General features: G+C 37.3%; 1 protein-coding gene across 1 annotated transcript in view; it reads right to left on the reverse strand.

Annotated features, from left to right (window-relative positions):
• Window positions 1–6,181: 6,181 nt before the first annotated feature.
• acvr1c (activin A receptor type IC) overlaps window positions 6,182–23,027 on the reverse strand; it is a 23,136-nt gene continuing 6,290 nt past the window's right edge. Inside the window, exons 2-9 of the mRNA XM_015378520.1 lie at window positions 21,776–22,006; window positions 17,815–18,057; window positions 16,054–16,284; window positions 15,795–15,962; window positions 14,964–15,120; window positions 13,793–13,917; window positions 13,505–13,635; window positions 6,182–6,984 (exon numbers count right to left, since the gene is read on the reverse strand). Coding sequence (XP_015234006.1) covers window positions 6,859–6,984; window positions 13,505–13,635; window positions 13,793–13,917; window positions 14,964–15,120; window positions 15,795–15,962; window positions 16,054–16,284; window positions 17,815–18,057; window positions 21,776–22,006 — 1,412 coding nt within the window. The 3' untranslated portion in view covers window positions 6,182–6,858. The remainder of the gene's footprint in view (window positions 6,985–13,504; window positions 13,636–13,792; window positions 13,918–14,963; window positions 15,121–15,794; window positions 15,963–16,053; window positions 16,285–17,814; window positions 18,058–21,775; window positions 22,007–23,027) is intronic.

Raw genomic sequence — 23,027 nt, forward strand, 5'->3', positions numbered from 1 at the left:
AGGATTTTATAATATCGTTCAGTTCAGTTTGTTCAAATTCTGTTACCAATTTACAACAAATTTAATCTCAAGCCACTTTTCAAGACAAAATCATCCAATCTCTACACAGAAACATATATCCATCCAAACAATTACTCACTTCCATTCAATTTGTAAAATTTGCAAGATCCCCCCCACCACATTGTTGCCGCTTTGAGTAAACAATAATTTAGCAGCACTCCCGGCACTGTAGCATATATATCTGGGAAGTCATTCGTCTGCAACTGCTGCAGATATAAACTAATCAAACTAATCAAAAGGTTCCTCATGAGGAAGTAATAATGCAGTAATAATTGCACTATGCATACATTCTGTCCTCTATGAGAAAGACTGACTTACCTCAGGATTCCAAAAGCTTGAAGTGGCTTCAAAAGAAGGGCAGTCCACCTATTTTGTGGTTAATCCAGCTACTGATTATCTCACCCTTTGAAAGGACTCACTGTATATAAAATGTTGAACTTTAAGCCCTAGCTGGTTAGAGGTAGTTGGGTAACAAGAAGCATATTGGCATCCTTATGGTCTCTATTATATTATACGCCCTTCCTCCAACAACACATAGAATATTAACAAATTCACGTGCAGTAAAACCATCACACAACAATGCACGGAATAAATAAATGTGGTTTACAAATAAGCAATAAAAAAGCATTTTTCATGTTCAGTATAATATCCATGTAGTTTTTATAAAAAAATCAGAAAAAGAAATGTGAAACAATGTGATAGCAGCTTATAAAATAATGTAATAATAGAAAAATAAAAATGAATTAATAGAATAGAATATAATAGAACGAAATACCAATCTGACTAATGTAGATTTTACTTTGAAAATGTTTTAGCCATGCTGTACATCTGTATAGTGCCCAGAATATTGCACCTACCTCAAGGCTGTGCTCCTCAAAGCAGTAGCCACATTGCCTTTAAAAAGTCCCACTGACTGACAAAGTTTAAGTAAGATTTCGGACACCCCTCTCTGTAAAACGATATATTTTTATTTGTAAAGTGTGAGAAATGATATCCATGATATCTACATCTATCCATCCATCCATCCATCCATTCACCCATCCATCAATCCATTCAGCCATTCACCCACCAACCCATCCATTCACCCACCCACCAACCAATCAATCCATTCACCCACCAACCCATCCATTCACCCATCCATCAATCCATTCACCCACCATCCATCCATTCACCCACCCACCAACCAATCAATCCATTTACCCACCAACCCATCCATTCACACATCCATCAGTCCATTCACCCATTCACCCACCAACCCATCCATTCACACATCCATCAATCCATTCACCCACCAACCCATCCATTCACCCATCTATCAATCCATTCACCCACCAACCCATCCATTCACCCATCCATCAATCCATTCATCCACCCACCAACCCATTCATTCATTCATTCATTTATTCATCCATACATTAATACATCCCTCCATCCATTCTTCTTCCTTTCTGCTACTCCAACATTAGGCCGCAGTAGTAAACAGGTTCAGGGGGGAGCTCAGATGTCCCTCTTCCTAGCTCTATTCTCCAGTTCCTTCTCTCAGGGTCAGCCCTCCTAAACATACTGGATCTTCATTCATCCTATTATGAACCCTGAACCAGATCCTATTGACTACGTTTCATAAAAGATTTTTGGACGTGATCCATGACTGAACACTTTTTACCAAAAAAGTTAAGTACACCAATGGCTCTCTCCATGAAGAGAGTCTCCTTTAACACCAAATGTAAAAAAAATAATTGGAACAAAGTTTTGTTTCATAGCAGTGTACATTTTCCTGTAGACTCATTAATATTTCATTTCATTTATTGCTTGTTTTTAATCAAATATGCTTACATTTCAACTCTTGGCTTTTCAGAATATAAATTTAACCTCAAAGTGTCTGAAAAAACTAACCATATTTATATGCTGTCTTTACCAAACTGTTACTTTAGTTCATCACTCTTAACAAGCTAAATAAAAGCCACTAAACTAAGATAATTTTAACTATTTTTAGGGAGCAGTTTATAAGCATGTCCCCGCAAGCTCAGGCAAACGACACCATGTAACCTTTTCTTGATGTGGCAGCCATCACAGAAAAATCTGTTGAAGCAACGCTGCACACTCTGAAAGGCGTTGACTCATCTGTGTAGTGCTGACAGCCTCAGGGTTACAGTTTTGTTTCCTCTGCCTAACGGCCATTAACAGCTTACGCGTGGAGAGCATCAGAGACAAAAGCAGGGATGAGTCACATGAGTTCAAGTAAGAAGAGGTATACCGGAGATAAAAGTGACCTGTTCGAGATAAGTTGCTTCGGGAAATTTTTGCAGCAGTTTGCAAAGCTCTGCACAATCGGAACTTTCAGAAACAGCATTTGCAAAGTGAGAGTAACATCCATCAATCTCAGTTAGAATATTAACAATAGCTTTTTATTTCGACCTGATATCATTTTATACAGAATAAATGGTGATGGGGGCTTATAAAATAAAGTAGTACAAAATTCACAATTAAGAAACAGTGGATCCACCTGAATGGAGCCTTAAATGAATGGAGCTACCTGTATGTATACATACAGCAGAGACACCAACTGCACATCCTAATCAACCCTTTTTGATGTGATAAAAACATCATGTGCTTCTCTGTCATCTTTTTAATTTCTGATATATAACCATGTAGGTAAAACCAGCCTAACATTGGTACAAATTGGAGAGAAATAAAACTAAAATCCAAGCATATGATAATGAACTTCTAATCATCCAAGATAACAAATATTGTATGTTGACTTTTTGATATCATCAAGAAAGTAAATATAATTATATAGCTGAAATAAACTATGTTTGCGAAAATTAAGAGTGATAAATTGATATTAATTGTTTTTTCGATATATATATATATATATATATATAATGCTACAAAAGTTTCCTAATAATACTGACCTGTTAAAGTCAGGAAAGCAGTTGCTGAATATGTGAATGTTTCTGTTAGTAAATATATTTCTTATAGCACTATTGAGCAGGAATTAACACCACATGTCAGAAACAAACCCAGTAACCCATTCATACAATAAATCAAAACAAATATGTCCATAAATTATTCATGAGGAATAAATCTTCAAATACAAATTATAAATATAAAAAAGTGAAAAAGTCGCTGATAATCATCAGTATCTAGAAAGCAATGTGTCCCTCTATCAGATATATGTAACAGTTTGGATATCATTGCTCACACATTTTTGGGTGGATTAATGCATCAGCCAAAAATACAATACTAACAGTGGAGTTTAGATGAGAGAGCAGCGTGATGTTGGGCTCATTTTGAGCTTACAGCACTGGTAGACTGTATGCATCTCAATACAAGTCAAGTCAAGACAGTTTACTGACACAGATTTGACAGGAATCTGGTAATGAAACGAGGGCAGATTTTCAGCAAGATAATGGTTCCAAACACACAGCCAGGAACCCTCTCGGTTACCTTTAGAGACAGAATTACAAGACTTCATCTAACTGAAAATCTATGAAAAGATGCAAAGATCGGGATGCATGGCAAAGGCCCCAAAATATTACTCACACCTGAGCACTGAAAGCTGCTTCTTTATATAAAGCATGTCTTGAAGTTGTCATTACCGAAAAAGACTTCAAATGTACTGAATAAACTAAAGTTTACTCAGTATCTCTTCCCTGTGTCATTCTACTTTATTCCACATATTTTGTGGACCTAGTTGTTTAGATGTCTATGCATATGCTGATAACTTCATTTATTATATTAACATGTGATGAAAATTTCAAGTCAACAGCCCCATATGAAATGCATTCCCTAAATAAAAACATAAAATTGTTAATTACTTTCCCTGTTCTATATGAACATATGGTCAATTATAAATAAACAAAAAGAAAGTTTTTTTTTTCCAAAGGTACATTTTTATAAGTTCACAAATATTTCAATAATAGATCTCTTGATACAATATAAAAGTATTTACAACCAGATGCTCAAACAGGCACTCTTGCACATACACTGTTTCCTGCAAGCACAATGGCGAACAGATCCTTGTAATTTTGCTTGTGAGGCTTTGTAGGCAAAATTAATTATCCTACAGTGTACCGTCTATTAAGGCTATAATATGTCTCTATCAGTATAAACCATTTTAATTAGCCTGACCTGGGATTAAAATATGTAATTGATGTAATATGCTCCCTTTCCAGAAAACTGAATCTGTAAAACATTCATGTTCAAAAACTACATGAGATTTTGTGGGCATTTCAGCCAACAAGACAAAGAGAAAAAATTTAAACCCCAATGAAATGTTTAGGCTATGTGGCAAGAGATGCTAAACCCAAAAAATTTAAGTTTGTGTTTTTCAACAAATAGGGACATATAGATCAATTAATGCCTTTCAATGAATTAGTCAGGATAGTTTACCCTGCATCATCTCTAGCTATTTAGTTTGGTTTGTGCCTGACTGTTAAAGAAAACAATGCCATATTACGCCACCATAAGATCTAAAGAGCAGCCTGAGGCAGTTAAAAAGTTTGTAGCACATTTTGAGTTAAATTAGAGTTTAGAGGGGTCTCAAAGCAAATCTAGATCAGTTATGGACAATAGATCTGGCTGTCCATGCGGGTTATCCTGGACATCAGGCTGAGAGATGCCAAAATGGGTCTCTAAAAAACTTTAACTAACCTACAGTATACTCTTATTAGAAACGTTTACCTTTCATTGAAGAATTTAAATGACAAAATATTCGTTCTAAGAAAAGCATAAAGGCTAGACTAAGGTTGCTAGAGGATACATAGACAAAGACCAAGACATCTGGATAACTTTCTTTTGACAGCTGAGGCTAAAACTGAATAATCTGAACACCATAATAAAAAATATATTTTGGTTTACACTAAATCCAGCCTTACAAGATAAGACGCGTCATATTAGCTGTCGTATCTGACCCTGACCAGTTCACCATGATGTCCACCAGAAGTTTTACCATGCATCAGTGGGTGCTTGAGGAAAATAAAAGCCAATAATTAGAAACAAATACAAGCTGAAGCAGATTTGGGAGCTGAAACATAACAATAAACCAAAAAATACCAGTAAATAACCCAAAGACTGGCTCAGAAGAAAGAACAGGAAAGTCCTTGGTCAACCTTAAGACTATTAAGAAACGGTGGGGTGACTTGAAAGGAGATGAACATGATAGAAACGCCACAGGTATCTCACAGCTAATAGAGAAGAGTGAGACTAACTTTACTCACAGGCTGGTAGATGAAACTTCTCACTGAATGGACTTTAACCAAAAAAGACTAAAACTAATGATTTGGAGGTAGGGTGCATTTTCCTCAGACTACTGTACACATTTTTGTTATCCTTTGTTGAATACATAAAACACTATAGATATTTAGTGTTTACCTGTTTGTTAACCATAAATAAAAAAAAAGATATGCAAACAGTTACTTTAAAGATTATCAACTAGGATGTCCTAATTGTTTTGTGACTGTATGGTTCCAATTGCTTTTTCTCCAAAAATATTATATGGTTTGCTCCTGGAATGAGTAAAATGTTGCCATTTTAGAAAGAAAAGAAGTTTTGTTAGTCCTCCTGAACCCCAATTACAAGCTATAAGCTAAAGATTCCTGATCAGACTTCACTCAAACTTCTTTCGCAGTTTGAAAATGAAATAGTTAGATGCTACAATCATGCTGTAAAATCAAGGTGAAAGTCAGTGGGTTGTGATAAGGAAAGTAGCTTAGTCTATAGAGCCACTTTGGTCACTTCATTATCCTTTAACATGCCAGTCAACATTCACATTTTGACAAAAGAATGTCTGATAAAGTCAATATCAATGAGACATTTTTTCAAGGTTTAATTTATAAAAAAAAAAATCTTGTTAAACAACTTTATTCATTTGACATGAAAGTAAATATGTATTGTTTTATATGATAATATTCATAAAATTAAGACAAAAAATTATAAATCAATCAAATAAAGTGTACTAGTAAAAGTATGCATATGCAACCTATTTACCTACTTCAAAGTAACGTATTTACTCACATGTGGTAAACGATTGGTTGTAGTACCATGAAACATTTAAGCATCTTGTACTTTTACAAGCACCAACCTCAATTATAATGTAATTTTTTAACATTAATTTTTGGTGTGTTTTTTTTCCTTGCTCATTTTAAATTTTTGTTTGTGGTAAAAAACTTCACTTTGCTGGGTAAGAACTCTACTGCTACATTTGACTGCAACACTCCCCCTAAAAAATAGAATTTTCCCTTAAGTTAAAACATTTTCAGATTTCCTTCCTGAGAGCTCTGCAATAAATATTCTGATTAACTTCAAAGTTTACATTTTCTAAAAGGCTTATATATACTCTGGTTATCTCTTCCATTTGTAAAAAGACAGTTCCCTTTACCAAACCTTCAGGAAAGTGTATACAAAAGAGATATTATAATTGTGCAAAAATATTTCATATTTTCCAGGAAAATCTGTATGTGTGTTGGTAAAACACGTGTCGAATGGGGTGTATATTTCCATAAGCAATGAAACAAAAACAAAAAATTGTGCAACTTCAAGCTTTGGGCACTTCAGATACTGAGGTAGCAAAATAATCACATTTAACATAACATGGGTCTCTCTACCTAACTACAGCTGAATGAGAAGTCAGCTGCTAGATGTCTATGTTCGAAGATTCGACAGACTCCCCATTTTTTTTTTTATCGTTTGGCAACAAACACAGGTTGTGGTTTCCTGCTGAAAAGCAGAGTCTATTTTCTCCAAGTTTATTCCATGACACCAGTGTCAACACCAGTGATGACCTGCAAGCGAGCGAAACTAGTCTTTGATGTCTTTGATAGCCGACAGCTGAGCCACAGTTTTCTTGACTCGAAGTGCCGTTAGTCGCGCAGAAGGATTGGCATACCAGCACTCTCTCATCAATCTTCCCAACACACGCAGAGCCTGGTAAAATGACAAGATAACATTATTGAAATTACATCTTGTATGAGAAAATAAGCATGGCCTTAATTAGTGTTAATGAAACATGCCCAAATTAATGTGAAACAGCAAAAAAAGCAAGGAAAGTCTTACTAAAAAGCTCATCTTTTGTTGTTTTTTTTACCCAGTAAATGGAAAATGGACTGTACCTATATAGCGATTTTCCAAGTCAGAGGACCTGACCAAAGCACTTTACACTACACTCAGTCATTCACCCATTCATGCACACACTCATAATGGTAAGCTACATTTTAGCCACAGCTGCTCTGGGGCTCACTGACAGAAGCGAGGAGCCAAACACTGGAGCCACCAATCCCTCCACCACAATCAGTAGGCAATGCTAATGAAACGTCTTGCCCGAGGACACAACGACACCGAGAGCCGAAGCCAGGGCTTGAGCCGACAACCCTCCAATTTGAAGGCTTGAAACTCCTTCATCCAAGGCTACTGTAGCCCCTAGTAGGAGCAACAGGTCTCTTAAGTTGAAATACTGACTAAAGCGTCATAAATAATTTATATAAATAGTTTTCTAACCTGAATTTAACCAAAGTTGTTGCTTTGAAACATCAACTAATAAACACACTTAGCAGTAAACTTCAAATTTAGATATCTATAGTACAGAGTGCTTAGTAGAAATTGTATTTATAGAATAACAAAAACAAAGAAACTGAAAATTAATTGTAGTATACAATTTAAAGCTATGATTTAAAGCTGTAAATGTTCATGTAAAGTAAAAAAAAAATGAATAGGCTATAAGGAAAGGAGAAGCTTTTGGAAAGCATTCAAACCTGGAACTGTGGCTTCTCCTACTGAGCTATTTAGATAAAACCATTTTATAAGTTCATAATCTACAATTTTAGCTTAACATAAAATTGTTTTTAAGGAAAGTGAGTTTTTCAGTGAATCAGAATCAGAATTACTTTATTAATCCTTTGTGGGGATTTTTTTGCAGTGCAACTTTTTACAGAAGAGAGAAAATTAAGACTGCAAGTACAAAGGAGATCTAAGAATAAAATAAGATAAGAATAAAATAAGATGAGGGTAAAAATAAAATAAGGTAAGGATGATATGTGCGTGGTACCAAAATAATAAGTAAAAGTAATGTCCTGTGAGGCTGGAGTAGCCGCAATGGCTGCTGGGTAATGTCAATATGGGGTTAAACTTCACCATTTTACCCGGGTTTTTTTGTTAAAGAGGGTTGTTTAAGATAAAAATATCTAGAGGTTGCAGTTGTAAGTGTTAACATTGGCACCACAGGGTTCCTGTGTGTGGTTTAGTGCGAGTTGTGAATCTCTACTATAGAGGATCTTTGTGGAGAACTTGTGTAACCTACACAGGTGAAAATAATCTTTCTAATCATAGTGCTGGGCTTAAAAGAGCACCAGAGCCTTCATTCAGTGCTGGTTTCTTGCGTGTTGTAGAAGTTTGTTTTGTTGCCTTCTAGGCTCTAGCTTCTCTCAAGTATTTTCCCTGATGTTATTGGTTTTTGTTTGGTTTTCAGTATTTTTGTATTATTTGCCTCTTGGACTTTAATTAAATCATCCAAACTCATCTGTGCCAACTCCTCTCTGCATTTGGGTCCTAGAAACCTTCACACAACCCTGACAGAACAAGCATATCCCTGTTTTTTGAATTGTATAAATTAAGAGCATCATGACTGGACCTTGGTTTCAATGAGAGATATTTACCTGCTGTAAACACACTACAAATTCAAGCCTGGAAGTTACCATTAATATAGTCCCAGCTGCCAAACCAACTTTGAGAATAGATTAATGGTGGTATTTGTTTACACTAAATCCTTTATATCTCTAGTTGAGCCACCACAAATGGATAACAGTTAGTGGGAAATGACGATCACACCGAAATCCCACAACCTCTGCAACCACCCCGCTCCAGACTGCCTGCACAAAGCAAAGCCTACAGCCTCTGCAGTTCCTCCAGTGTTGCTCCGCTCCAATTTCCTCAGAGTTCGACGAGAGCATGTACATGTACATGTAACATGCGGAAATGAACGCTTAATTTAATATGACATATCAAAAAAGTTCCCATCAGCACTCAGTATATGTGCAATTTCTGCCCAGCTATTTTCTTTTTGCTGTGGATTTTTGCAACAGGGATAACTAAGATCAAACATTGTTTGTATGAACTATGTTTGTTATTTACTTCAAAACTCAGCATCTGTTCATCCATGCCTGTGATAAGAAGTTTCCCTTGAAGTTTTAGATGCGCTGTTGGAAGTTGTTTTGACTGGATTTGATTAAACTTTTAAGCCCCCTAAAATAAAGATTTTTATCGAGATGAGAAATCTGCTTCCTGGTATGTTGAAGTACCACTAGTTTGCATCCATTATTCTATGTACGGTCTTAGTTTTAGGGAATATATAAGAATTATGCTCTAATTGGGAGTTACTGAGCTGTTGTTACTATATTTTAATTTAACAAACCTTCTTGATGTTCTTTTTCCTATTTGGTACGATTGCAATTGCATATCTTGACCTTGCCGGACCGGAGCGGAGCAAAAAAAAGCTTGGCTCTGTATTTTGAGGGTGAAGGAAGAAGAAGACATATATGAGTGCTGACGTGCGGAGGAGTACAGTTGGATGTGGAACAGCACATATTGATTAATATGACTGGCAAGTACTCTGCACAGCGTACATGAGCTGGGCGGAATCTGGGGATTAGAGTTGCCAACAATAGGCAAAGCTTATAGAGGAAAACCCATTCCAACCATACAGCATAACCATACAAGCTTCAACAATATGCAGCTCTGCTGCTCCAAAAACTCTGGCAGGACATTTCAAAGTAGACTCTCTCTTGGTAAACTGACTGAACTGATGAAATTTTGAGGTCTACTTTCACTCACTACAAAACAATTATGAAAATTCATAAAGATACTTTTGCAACTAATTTAAAATATAAAAGTACAAACTTTTAGAAATAACTGTCACTATGGTAGTACAATACATTTCAGTATATCTTGCTGCTCACATCTCTGTACTTTCAACAATCCAGAAGTATTCTCAAAGTATTTATCTCCAGACTAGATCCACATACCCATGAAAGTTACGCATTGGGAAAATTAAATTACCTTGAAAAAAATTCTATTGAAACATGCTTTGGCACTGTGTGAATTTTCAATAGCAAAGGGGGCTATTACCTGTTTTAGATCAAATCATACCCCTCCTCAAATGCTAATGTAGTGGAGGGGTTTCAGTGATCACATGATCCAAGAGGCTATGCGGTCAGAAGCTTAAATGCCCCAAATCAAATTGGCTCTGGGGTCAAACAAAGAGCAGTTAAAAATGTCCTAATGATAACCAAGAACAAGAGGGACATGACATTGTACAGTATGGTGGAGCTGAAACGTTACCCTAGAGCAAGGCCTGGGGTCAGGGTTAATTGGTGGATGCCACAGCCTGTTCAGGCAAAGCCTGAAGGAACAACGTAAGCCCATCCCCCAATGCGCCCACCACTTCCGGGAGAACAATGAGGGGCCATTGCAAATAGGATTGGGGACATGTTAGAGGTAAAAACTTCAGTGATCTGATCCACCAACACCTAAACTGCATCTGCAAAGAGAGTAGTGAAGGTCTGATAGAGTCTGGGGTCAGGGATATATTCAACTCACAATTTCAGGGAGCTTCTTTCAGTTTCTGGTTGCATGGAGTCTGAGTTAACTGCATTCTCTGCCTCTAATGTCAACGTGGCCGACCAGTATCTGTGGCTATAAGGTCTGTGGTGCCTATCGTGGTGGCAACCCCTGAACCTGGGGGTGGACTGGCAGTAGGGGGTCTGGTCAAATTGAAGAAGATTTCCTGCTTAGTCTGATTGGCTAGTGGCACACCTGAGGCAGCAAGCAGCTAATGTGAGGGCAAGTGTGTCACTGCCAGTCATTGACCTAAGGTGTGGATGAGATCCCTCCTGAGTACCTTAGGTCTTTGGCTGTTGTTGGGCAACCATAGTTAACACACCTCTTCAACATCATGTGTCTGGAACTCTGACTCTGTACTGGGAGACTGGGGTTGTGGTTCTCTATAATAAGGGGGGGGGGGGGCATTGTGTTCCAACTGTAGGGGGATCACATTTCTCAGCCTCCCAAGAAGGCCTTTGCCAGGGTGCTGGAGAGGAGAGTCAGGCTGATTGTCGCACCTTGGCTTTAAGAGGTTTCAGTGTGGTTCTCGTCCCGACCTTGGAACACTATAATGTGCTTGAGGGTGCTGGAGAAGGAATTCTGTGTCCCTTGTGGTGCCCTGTAGGCCAGTTGCGGTACAAGCAGAGCAGGAGTTTTGTCTGCATTGACGGTAATAAGTCAGACCTGTTCCTTGTGCATTTTGTACTGTGACAGGGCTGCCCTCTGTCACTGGGCTTGTTCTTAATCTTTATGGACAGGATTTGAAGGCACAGCCAAGGGCGGAAGGATGTTCTGGTTTGGGAACCAGTGAGTTTCCTCCCTTCTTTTAGCTGATGAAGTGGTTCTACTGGCTCCCTCCTGCCAAGGTCTACATACATCATGCAATGAGGCGGTACACAGTTGAGTGTGAGGCAGCCAGGATAAGAATAGGATTCTCCAAGTCTGAGGCCATGGTTCTCATCCAAAAAAAATGTAACTCTGTAAACTCTCGTCCTACCTCTTTAGGTAGGAGGAGAGTTCCTCTTTTAAGTGGAGGAGTTCAAGTATCTTGGGGTACTGTTCATGAGTGAGGGGAGAATAAAGCTGATAAATTAATTAGTGTTGGTGTTGCTATAATGAAGACACTGCACTGGTATGTTGTAATGAAGAGAGAGCTGAGCCAGAAGAGGCAAAGATCTCAACTTAGGGTATATTAACACATGCACCTTAAGGTCTATCTAAATTTAGATTGGATCAGTACCTTGTCATTCGTCATGGTGACATGACGCTTTCCAAGTAATGCGGAGTTTGGTTCAAAGTGACAAAAAGCTGGTGTGAAAGCAACTATACTAACTGAAAAAACACATATTATATCATTTTAACATTCTGAGCCACACTGCTCAGTAAAGATGTTTGAAAACACCCTTAGGTTTAAAAGAAGCCAAACAAATGTTGATGTCACCTAAGCAGTTCAGTAGAGGTTTAGGTAGGGTTCTGCTGATTTTCTTTAATGGCAAATAAAGCTGGCAGTCGTCAGCATGAATGAAAGAACACAATCCAGGAAACAATTGGCTGAAATGCAGGGTGGCTAGTCAGAGAGGCTTGGAGTAGCCTCTCTGTCACATGCGGTGGCTCAGACATTTGTTTCGGAACCCCCAATGGACGCCTCTCTGGAGGTGTTCCAGGTACATCCCACTGGGAGTTGACCCAGGGATGCACTGAGGACACGCTGAAGCGACTACCGTATGTCTCTCAGCTGGCCAGGAAACTCCTCAGGCCTTAACAAGCAGAGCTTGAGGAGATACCTGTGGGAGGGAAATCTTGGAGTCTCTGCTGAGACTTCTGAAAATGTAGCTCCCAAGACCAAGTGCCAGGTAAGCAGAGGATGAAACTGAGATCAAAGCATATTCATGCATTAGACATAGCCTAATTGAGATTCAGCCATATATTGAATGTTATATGGTTGCCTTTTTTCAAAAAATATTCAACAATTTTGATCATTTATAGCAGGAAAAATAATCCAGAATCAAAAATTACACAAATGGGAGATGACAGTTTAGATCGGCAGAGCAATTTGACAAGCATCATTCATGTATCTGTATTTTACGTAATCATGTCTGTAAGGCCGTAGCAATTCAGCATAGCAGCCCAGAGATAGATAGAAGCTAGAAACACGTAGGAGGCACAATCTGAGGTATTCGGAAGAAGACATCTAATACACCTTGGCCTTTCCACTTGTACCTGATGGTCATACTTAGTTGGTTCATCTACTTGCACCCTACGCTGTGCTGCTTTGCCATACCATTTTTTTTAACCTCTTTGTACCAACCATTTCAGCCTTAATTTCAACTCTGCCTCCTGCTGATTTTATTGTGTAATCCCCGTAGGTTTTGCATTCAACACAAATGGATATCTAAGGGATACCCGCTACTCTTGAAGCTTTTTGTGATAATTAAATTGCTTGTCTGTTTTATTGTTTTTTCTATGTTGTTATGTCTCTCTTGTCCCCCTTGTCCCATACAGGTCTGGAAGTATACTTCTAGGATTACTGTATATCTTCTGTGTTCTTTTTTTTGTTGTTGCTGTTTTTGTTCATTTGTCTCTCTTTCTCTCTCCCCTTAGTTCTTATCCCCTCTTTCTTTCTCACCTCATCTCAATGTCCTTTGTATACAAAATAATTTTCAATAAAATTTCCAAGTGAAACCTTATGGCAAAAGTCTATCTTTTGCCATAAGTGATAAGAAGAAGCAAAAGCTATCATCTAGCTCCTCGACAACTATTCCCAGATTTATACTGTATTTGCAAATCAAGACACACAAAAAATAAATAAATAAATAAAAACTGAGGGTCAGCATTGCAATAAATGTTCTCTCACCTCACAGCTCTGCCACTGGTTGGGAATGTTTGGTCTGAGTTTCTGATCACAAACAACCCTTTTCATGTCCTCAATTGACGGATCAGAAGGCACCATGTCATAATAAGGCAGCTGAAAGTCTTCATGAAGTCCTAAGGGAGTTTAAACAGGAGGAAATTATACAACCGTCATGTGTTTTATAGGGAATTGGATTACTGTTTTTCTGATTATTTAGCTATAGCGTATTTCTGCTGATACTCATACACAAATGACTGAGGAGAGGGTATGGAAGTGCTGTGTTTAACATACCTCTTACAGAACATCTTCTGGCTAATTCCCAGAAAACTAAGCCAAGAGAGTAGATATCTGCCCTCTTAAATGATTCAAAGTTGTTCATATTGATCGACTCATCCAGGATCTCTGGAGCCATGTACCTGCAGAAAACAAAGTGATTAAATCCTTTTAACATAGGGGGGAAAAACAAAGACAAAATACACTGCCACCAAATAGCAGACCTGGCTACAGTAACCGCAAGAAGAGTAAAATGGATTTTAACATAGTATTAAAATAAAAATAGCATGACAAGAAATCAAGTAAGAAGTATAAATTATTTGTTAAAACGGTTACAAAGTATTTTATCTAATATCTAAAGATCATGTTACATGGCAGACAAACATATAAAATTCAGTACTATTTCGGGTATTTTATGGACCAGAATAAAGAAATAAAACAAATAACATTATTGCAAGTAGGGCTACAACTGATGATTTGCGAATCTGTTGATATTTATTTGATTAATAACTGGATAGCAGCAGGAGGCTCAGCAGATAGAAATAACAATATTACAGCTTGTGCAGAGACAAGAACACTCATTATAAGATAAAACTATTATGTTTTATATTTGTCTGAGGCATTTTGTTTAAAACAAGCTTGTATTCACTGATACTTCATAAAAAATAATACCTAAGTAAAAAGAAGAAATTAAAGTAAAACTTCTAAAATTGGCTCAGTTAAATGTAACTAGTTACTTGTTAGCTTTGCTGCACAGGATATATGTTGACTCACTTGGTGGATGCTTATTACTTTGTCTTGAGTATATAAAATCAGAGAGTAAAACAACTCAGATGTTGTTAATACTTTTAGAAAACCCACAGTCATTCTTGGTTGTCCTGTGAATGTCATGACTCAGGCATACCTCTAGGGAGCGATAAAGAACTAATAGCAGAGTTTGAGAAGCTGCATTCTAAGAAATGCTTTTGGGTTTTTAAAAATGTGTTTTAGTCATTCTTGTAATTATTGCTTTGAGTTATCAGGTTTTTTAGTTTGTATCCATATTCAATAAAGCTTTATTGGTGCTAACTAAAAACTCTTTTCTTTTTCTTTTGTCTTTTTCTCTTCTTTTATACCATGTTAGTTAACCAAGCAAACACTTCCCAGTCACTGCAGTTTGTTTTGAAGCTGTTAAGTGAATTGTTCTAACCTCTTTGTTCCCACCCTGTGGTTGGATGGTATGTCAATAGTATTTGTGCTGGAATCGTGTTTAACAGCTAAACCCAAATCTGCGATCACTGCCGTCCCATTCCTCTTAACCAGGACATTTTTAGACTTCAGATCTCGGTGAGCGATTGCAGGCTTTCCTAGAAGCAACAAAGACAAAAACATGAGGTGTATCTTTAGGGTCATTTTATTTGGTATAAAAACTAGCTTAATACAGCCAGATGCATCCTGCTACAGTTTCACTGCCTTTATCACACTGTGAGCTAATTGCTTTTTGTTGCTTACTATGTTGTACTTTGTATGGGAGGAAGCAATTATGACTTGCATTGGTTTATATAGAATTCAATTACAAAACCCATTTCTCAATATCTGACTTTCCCCCCGCTAATAAAATGCCCACAAACTAGATTTTAAATGTTAAGCAGTTAAGCAGTGCAGCGTTATTCTATAGAGTAAAAGAAGCATTTCTTTTAAAAAGCTTCACCTGTTTTTAACCCCTCAAAAAATTTAATGGTGCTATATATTCACAAAAACTAGATGGTGCATCCTCAGAGTAAGTCACTGCCTCTTCAAAAACTCAGAAAAAAAGGAAATTAAGTAACTACAATATATAGGAAGCATTAGAGCACAAAGAGATGCTGTTTTTTTTTTTTTTTTATTATCTTTTAACACTCAGATCAAGCAAAGCAGTACATGAAATTGGAACTAAGTGAATCATTAATGGTTTCTTTAAAATTGTTTTTACTGAATTTCTCTTTGAGGAGATAAATGCAAGCTCAAGGTTTTACAAAGGGATAGCAAAGAAAAATGTTACCTTGTGTGCCGATGATTTCCATGTGAAGGTGAGCTAGCCCGCTGGCTACAGACAGAGCCAGACTGATCATGCCCTCCACCGAGACTGTGTACCTGTTCAGGTAATCATACAGGGACCCATGCTCATGATACTCTGACACCAACCAGAGCTGGGTCCATGAACCATTATCTGCAGATAACAGCAAGATATGCTGTGAAATGTCAACATATTCAGGCTACAGATGTAATTTGTTTTTCTTATAAACTTGTTAATCTGATACCTTTGTTATCAGCAGCAATGAAGCCCAGTATATTTTCATGCCTGAGCATGATGGTCTGATAAATCTCTGCTTCCCGGAACCAGGACCGCTCATCACGGGAGGAGAAGATCTTCACAGCTACATCCTCTCCCCGCCATTTGCCACGCCAGACCTCGCCAAAGCGACCTTTTCCGATGGTCTCCTGCAGGACTATGGTCCGAGCAATGGTCCTCTGCACCAACAGCGGTAGCCCTAAAAGATACATCTCATATTATTTAAAAGTTTTGCTTACAGTAATTATTAATCCTTTGACCTGTTATCCATAACAGAACATGATGCAAGAAATGGCTTTTAAAATTCTCCTAATTAGTCAACAAAGTCGGCCTGTGTGTAATTTATTATCAAAAACAAATTAAGCTGTTGTGTAAAGGCTTCAGAGTTTTGCTACAGAATTGTCAGTAAACAAATAGCATCATAAACCCAAATCTGGGCCATCGTGGCAATTTATCCAACCCTCAAGAGCCAAGAAAGGAATATGTAATAAAATAGAGGCATAATTATGTTTTTTAAGTGTACAAAGTCGCTAAAACTGTTAAATACATATTATTAAAATCATAACAACATGGCTCTTTCTAAATGAAATAAAGAAATCAAATATTTTATTTAGACAGCTGTTACAGGCCCTTTTAAAGACTCAATGATGCTGGATTTGCACAATAAAATAAATATGACAACCCGCTTTTATGTAACAATATCCCAAACTGACAGTAATTTTCAGAGCATGGCACAAGAGGCCAGAAAGGATTAAAAGAGTCTTCATTACAGAAGCAGCCAGAAAACCACGATAACCCTGGAGGAGCTGCAGAGGTTCATAGCTTAGGTGGGTGTATCTTTTAGTCACTCCACTTCCAAAGTCAGTGTTTATGGATGTATGGCAGAAACAAATTCAACGGAGATGCAGTGAACACAAGAAAGGAGCACTAGTTGCAAAGCTCTATGTGTGTAGGAAAACTACCATGCCATGTCGATCTGAACACACCATAACTGTGAAGCATGGTGGTGGCAGCATCTTGCTAAGGAAATTATTTTTTCCAGTAGAAAAAGGAAGAGTTAATAAAGGGAAATAAAGCCAAATTCTAGAAGAATAACTGTTAGAAACTGTAGGATTTAAAACTGAAGTGGAAGTTCACCTTCCAGTCGGACTGTGACACTAAACTGAATGGTTTAAAGCAAAGCATATATGTCTTCAAACAACCCAGTCAATGTCCGGAACTAAATCCAATAAAAATCTGTAGCAAAACTGGAAAAATCAGAATGAAAATGATTTATTTTCTTTTTAAGAAAATTGTTTCAATCTCTAGTTGGTAGACAGAGACTTGGGGCTGTAATAGCTGTGAAATGTGGTTCTAGAGCATTGGGATAAAATATATGCTGCAATTATGTGTACAGTTATGGGGGGAAAAAAATCATTAGACCACCCTTGTTTTCCTTTTTAGCTTTCTGTATTCTTCAGGTGATTTGTAATGTTTCGAACATACAATAAAAGAAAACAATGGTGGTGTCAGATTTAATTCCATGATTATATATTATTGGCATTTATTTACTAAATCTTTCAAGCAAATTCACAAATATGCATCATTTGGTGTTTTTCTATCACATGTAATACTATAAAAAGAGATAAAGTGTTTTGATTGTAACTATAAACTATTTACATGAATAGTTAAAAATAAACTCCAATTGTCAAGCTAGTGATCTTTTGAAAAAAAGTAGGATTCCTCTCACCTGACCCTGAACCAGAGGTGCTCATGTCATAAATCAGATCTTGGAGACATTTATCAGGAGACATCAGCATCTGATCATCCAAAGGCTCCTCAGAGTCTTGCCTGTTGGCTCGGCTGTAGGCACAACGGTGTCCCTGCACGACGCACACACCCAGCAGGATCCCAACAAACAGCAAGCAGGAGGGCACCAGGATGACCACAGTGAGCTGCAGCCTGCTCCAGACTGGCTCCTCTGCAGGCCTCTCTGATAGAGCACACATAAGGGGCAGCATTATTCACATTTTAATGAATCATAAAAGGCTGATTTGATTTAACAGGAAAACAATGACTATAAACTTGGATTTGCATTTAAGATCCTTGTCTCTTTGCTCCCCCTGGTGGTGATGTAGCTAATTGGGAGTTGTTTGGGACTTAATATTGCTATAAAACACTACATAACACGCAACTGTAGCTCAAATTCACTCTCGTATTGAAAATCTTAGAGTCAAAGTAGCTGTTAACATTCTTTGGAAATTCAGGAAACAGCTGCATAACTACTAAGAGATGTCTTAATTTTTAGAAGTGGAAACTCATTTTGTAAATGCATCGGCTCTTTGGGCCAAATCCCCATTTACCCTGAGAACCAGAGCATTTAATCAATACCCATAAATGCTTTTAATCAAGGGGAATAAAGAGGCTTTTAGCACCAATAAAATTCACTCTGTAGAAAGCAAAACATATTTTAATCATTTTAACTAAAATGCATCCATTTTTGTGGAGTTTGTGGTGATCACTGATTAAAAAGAAGTGCACTAAGAGGCCTTGTTGTACAAATGTGAGTAACACAAAGTAATTTGGCAATTCTGTCTGCAACCTTCATTGTGTCTGTGGGAGGATGGAGGAAAACTGGGAACCATCGAAAATGGATGAGCAGGTGGGTACTGTGATCAAATTATTTACAGACAATAAAATGACATCCTCTAACAGATGTTTTTCAAGGTCTGCCTTGTATTAAGCTCTATCCATCTCCCCAAAAACTCTGAGCAGCTTACTGCCTCTGCTAAAGAAAAATAAACATCTTCACAGCATGATGAACCCACTAACATGTTTCACCTAATGTATGGTGTATTCAGGGTGAGGTGCTGTGTTAGTTTTCTACCAAAATAGTGTTTTGCATCTAAAAAAAAGTTTAAATTCCATCTGACCAGAGTTCCTTTTTCTACCTGTTAACTGTGTTCTTTACATGGCTACTTGCCACACTATCTGGATTATTTATATATGTATATATATATAAAAAAATACACAATACTACACACTGCTTTTAATTGACCTATTACACAAATTTACCCCAAATCCACTGAAGTTCCTGGTTATAACCTAATATTAATACCAGTATACAGTCTTTTGTCTGAGAAAAAGCTTTGGTGAAAATACTGAAGTAAGAAATCGATTATCTACAAATCTATGAACATGTTGTTATTTAATTCATATCCAACTCCAGCTATAGTAGAGCGCTTTCAGGTTTCATGAGCCTGAATTGTCCTCACCAGTAGATTCTCAAACGTTTATTATGTGCAAATCAACTGTGAACTCAGCCACAGTTTCCTAAGACATCTTTCCCCTTCGACCCAATTTATGTCCTGCCAAATGGGGCTCTAAGTGAAGCACAGCAGACATGATGCAAACCAAGAGTTCACTCTCCTCTTTCCCTGTAGAATAAGACCTTATGATCAAGTGAATGTCTAGCTAAGAGACAGGCTCCTTAAAAAATGCTTGCAAATAGATACAAGTGAACAAAAAAATGAAACAAAGTTTTCCAATCCACATTGAAAATGCCCTCCTATGTTTTCTGCTTGCATAGATCACAGACTATGTGACTACATGTTTTCTATTCAACAGCACAATGAAACGCATTGATTTGGTTGTCCTCATTCAGAGTCAATACCATCGTCGCCTCTGGGTCCTGACCCCAAAGACCTTATACACCAACTGACATTCATTTCTGTAATAAATATGCTGCACTTTAGTGGTGCATTAAAGAACTTACCACTCCTATATTTTGAGGTATTCTTTATCAACACTGAAGTTTTCTTTTTATTTCTAAGGAATCTAAAAATAAGCATTATTCTTATGCTAGCAAATAAACCACAAATATTTTATGCATATAGTAGGGAATCCTGGTTTGATGCAGTTTACTTTGGTCTCAAACTTTAACTTGTATATTTAAAAAGTTTGTTGGTCAGTTAAGTGTCTTTTTATTCACTAACTGAAAATATAGCTTCAAAGTTTGAAATGTGTAGATCTTTCTTTAAAAATATATATTCCTGTAAGTTTTATTGCAGATATACAATTGTGGAACAAAAGTTGGGTCTTTAAATATTTAAACTTCTTGTAATCTTTAAAAACACTTTATTTATCTCTCTAGTTTTAACAGTGTTCTTATCAAGGATATTTTAGGCTATCTAAAAGGCTTTCTACATATAATCTTTAAATCATGCAGCCATAAACAAGCTCATAAACTGCAGAAATTCAACTGTATTGTGTATCTTCATCAATCACAACTTTACAAATATGTTATACTAGACTTTGAGGTAATGTTATGCATACATTCTTAAGTTTTGTTGCTATTTATGTTACAAATACAACCAGAAAAAGATGAGATTCACAGTCGCAGAGGCACACCAATGTAAAAAAAAACAATTATCCATTTTTAGACAACTTGGAATGCATTGCAGAAAAATTTGCCCCTCTTAAAAATGTCCTCTTTTTAATGTTGTGTCCACAAAGCTACATTTAATTAATTGGATTTCACGTCTTAAGATAATTTAAAGTGTTGCATAACAATGAATTGGAAGGAAATATTTCAATATCTGTTACAAATAAATGTCTGTTTGTTGTCAGCCTGAGTCCATAGTTTGTAGAATCATCTTTCATTGCAGCAAATTTTTATGGTATCTCTCCACCGGCTTTCCATATTTGTAAACATTTTTGTCCTTTCATTTTGCAAAATAGTTCAAAGGCCGAAAGGTTCTAAACATACATTTTTAAATATTGCATTGGTTTTAGGTCTGCCATTAACACATGAGTACGATTTGATTTTAACTACTTGATAGTGAGGATTTGGTTGTTCAGTGCCTGAATGTTGCCTCATCTCAGCCTCTGACAGTTTTTAGCTCCATCTGTGTTCCCCACAACCACAACTAGCTTCCCTGCACCTGCTTATGTAAAGCATTATGCTGCCATATTTCATAGAGTGGCCTCCTTGTTTCCACTTTTCCATGAGAATCAGATTTGATTAGTTAAATCTTACATTTTATACCTCAGTGCCATTAATTTATTCATATTTCCAAATAAACCTTTCACAGAACTGCTGTATTTATGCTAAGATTAAATCACACTGAGGTTGACTCTAATTAATCTAATTTTAAATTCAAATTTTAAGAATTATGTTTGAAGTTATTGATGATTTAAGGATTTTAAATGAAGCAACAATAAAGCTGAGCGCCTGAGCATCAAATTGAAGCCAAAAGGCAACAGATTGACACAGTATAAGATAAACCCACCTCTTAGTTTTCTATTGAACTCCAGAGGTGTGAAAAATTCCCCCTGTGCTTTAGGCCATTTTACACCAGGCAGAGGCAAACGTTCTAAACAACACGCCTGACAAAGTGTTTATTTATAAACCGGGGGGGAGGGCCGTCGCCTAACCTCTGCCAGCTTTGTTATGTCACAGGATCTAGGCGGATCAGCATCCACCTCGTCTGGCTGTGACCAGAATGAGTGGGAAATCCCTCACAGAGTGGATCGGTGCTTCTGTTGGCTGAATAACATAACTGAGACCAATAGACTGTGGAGAAAATGGGCTTTATGTTTCTGTCTTGAAAAAAAAAATTGTAACAAAGGGTTAAAAAAAGTGAAAGTGACCTAAAACCCAACAGGTCCAGAGCCAGCATCAGATTAAAGAAGCAAATCCCTGGTTATACCTCGGTGCAAGTGCAGAGTCTCATTGTTGCAGAAGTCAGTGAAGCAACAGCTCCTCTTGGAGACGTTCCTGGAGCTGTAGCAGAAAACCTGACCCTTCATCTCAGAGGGAGAGAGGCAGGATTTGACTGTCTCCTCCTTCCCTTCAATCAGCATCACTGAGTTCCAGCAGGCTCCATCTGCGGCCGTCTCACAGGTGTGGTTGGCGCACAGCGGGCACACGCACTTCAGGCCTGAAATACAGAAATCAGATTGCTTTTATGACTCGTTTTCCCCTCCACTGGGTGATTCAATAATTTGCGCAGAAAAAAACCCTTCAACAAAACTGTTTTCCTCCCAGACTCAATGCTGCTCCCGCTGTTATGTAAGAAAATCTGAGCTCTTAAATGGCAGGAGGTGGAGGAACCAGAGTAATGCCTCTTAGATTAACACCCACATAATCTTGTGTTCTACTTGGAGCTGTCATGCTTTATTTGATAAGCTGCTGAATGACTGATGAGTGAGATGAGCTGCGAGGAAAACCTTAGAAAAAAATGGATGAATGTTGCACAACATCAAACGAAGCCAATTGGAAGGTTGATCCAGTTACATGAATGGGTAAGAAATACAAAACATGTTATTGAATTATCTGAACATTTTGACATATCATTGCGAAAACAGGGATGAACCAGAAACAGGCCCAGGACAGGCTGGAGGGACTATGTCTCTGAGCTAGCCCGGTGTCGCCTCAGGGTCCCCCCAGCTGGAGGAGGTGTGTGTGGATCAGGAAGTCTGGGCATCTCTGCCTAGACTGCTACCTCCTCGACACGGCCCCGAATAAAGTGGAAGAAAATGGATGAATGCATTGCAAAAACAATCAATACATTTATTTGAAAATACACCAATTTCAAGAAAAGTTGATTTTTTTAAATGAAGTAACACAAAAAAGTCTGAGTAAAAACTGGCAGTAAATGAATAAAAAAAAGGAAATAATAACAAGGATACCAAAGGATACAAGCAAAATTTGGAGTCAGGTGGAAAGAACATCAAGAGTGCCAATTAAGAACAACTTTTTCAACTTCCAACATGATACCAATAATGCAGCTTCGAGTATTGATCGATATTGACCGGATACTATATCGGCATTAATAATAAATATTTTTATTGCTTATTTTATAGTGTGGAATAATAGATAAGGATTGATCAAGTGATTTTAATCAAACAGAGAAGAACATATAAAAACATCAGGAAAGAGATACAAAAACTTTAAACAAA

The sequence above is a fragment of the Cyprinodon variegatus genome, unplaced genomic scaffold (genome assembly GCF_000732505.1).
Source record: "Cyprinodon variegatus isolate N-32 unplaced genomic scaffold, C_variegatus-1.0 Scaffold174, whole genome shotgun sequence".
NCBI lineage: Eukaryota > Metazoa > Chordata > Actinopteri > Cyprinodontiformes > Cyprinodontidae > Cyprinodon > Cyprinodon variegatus.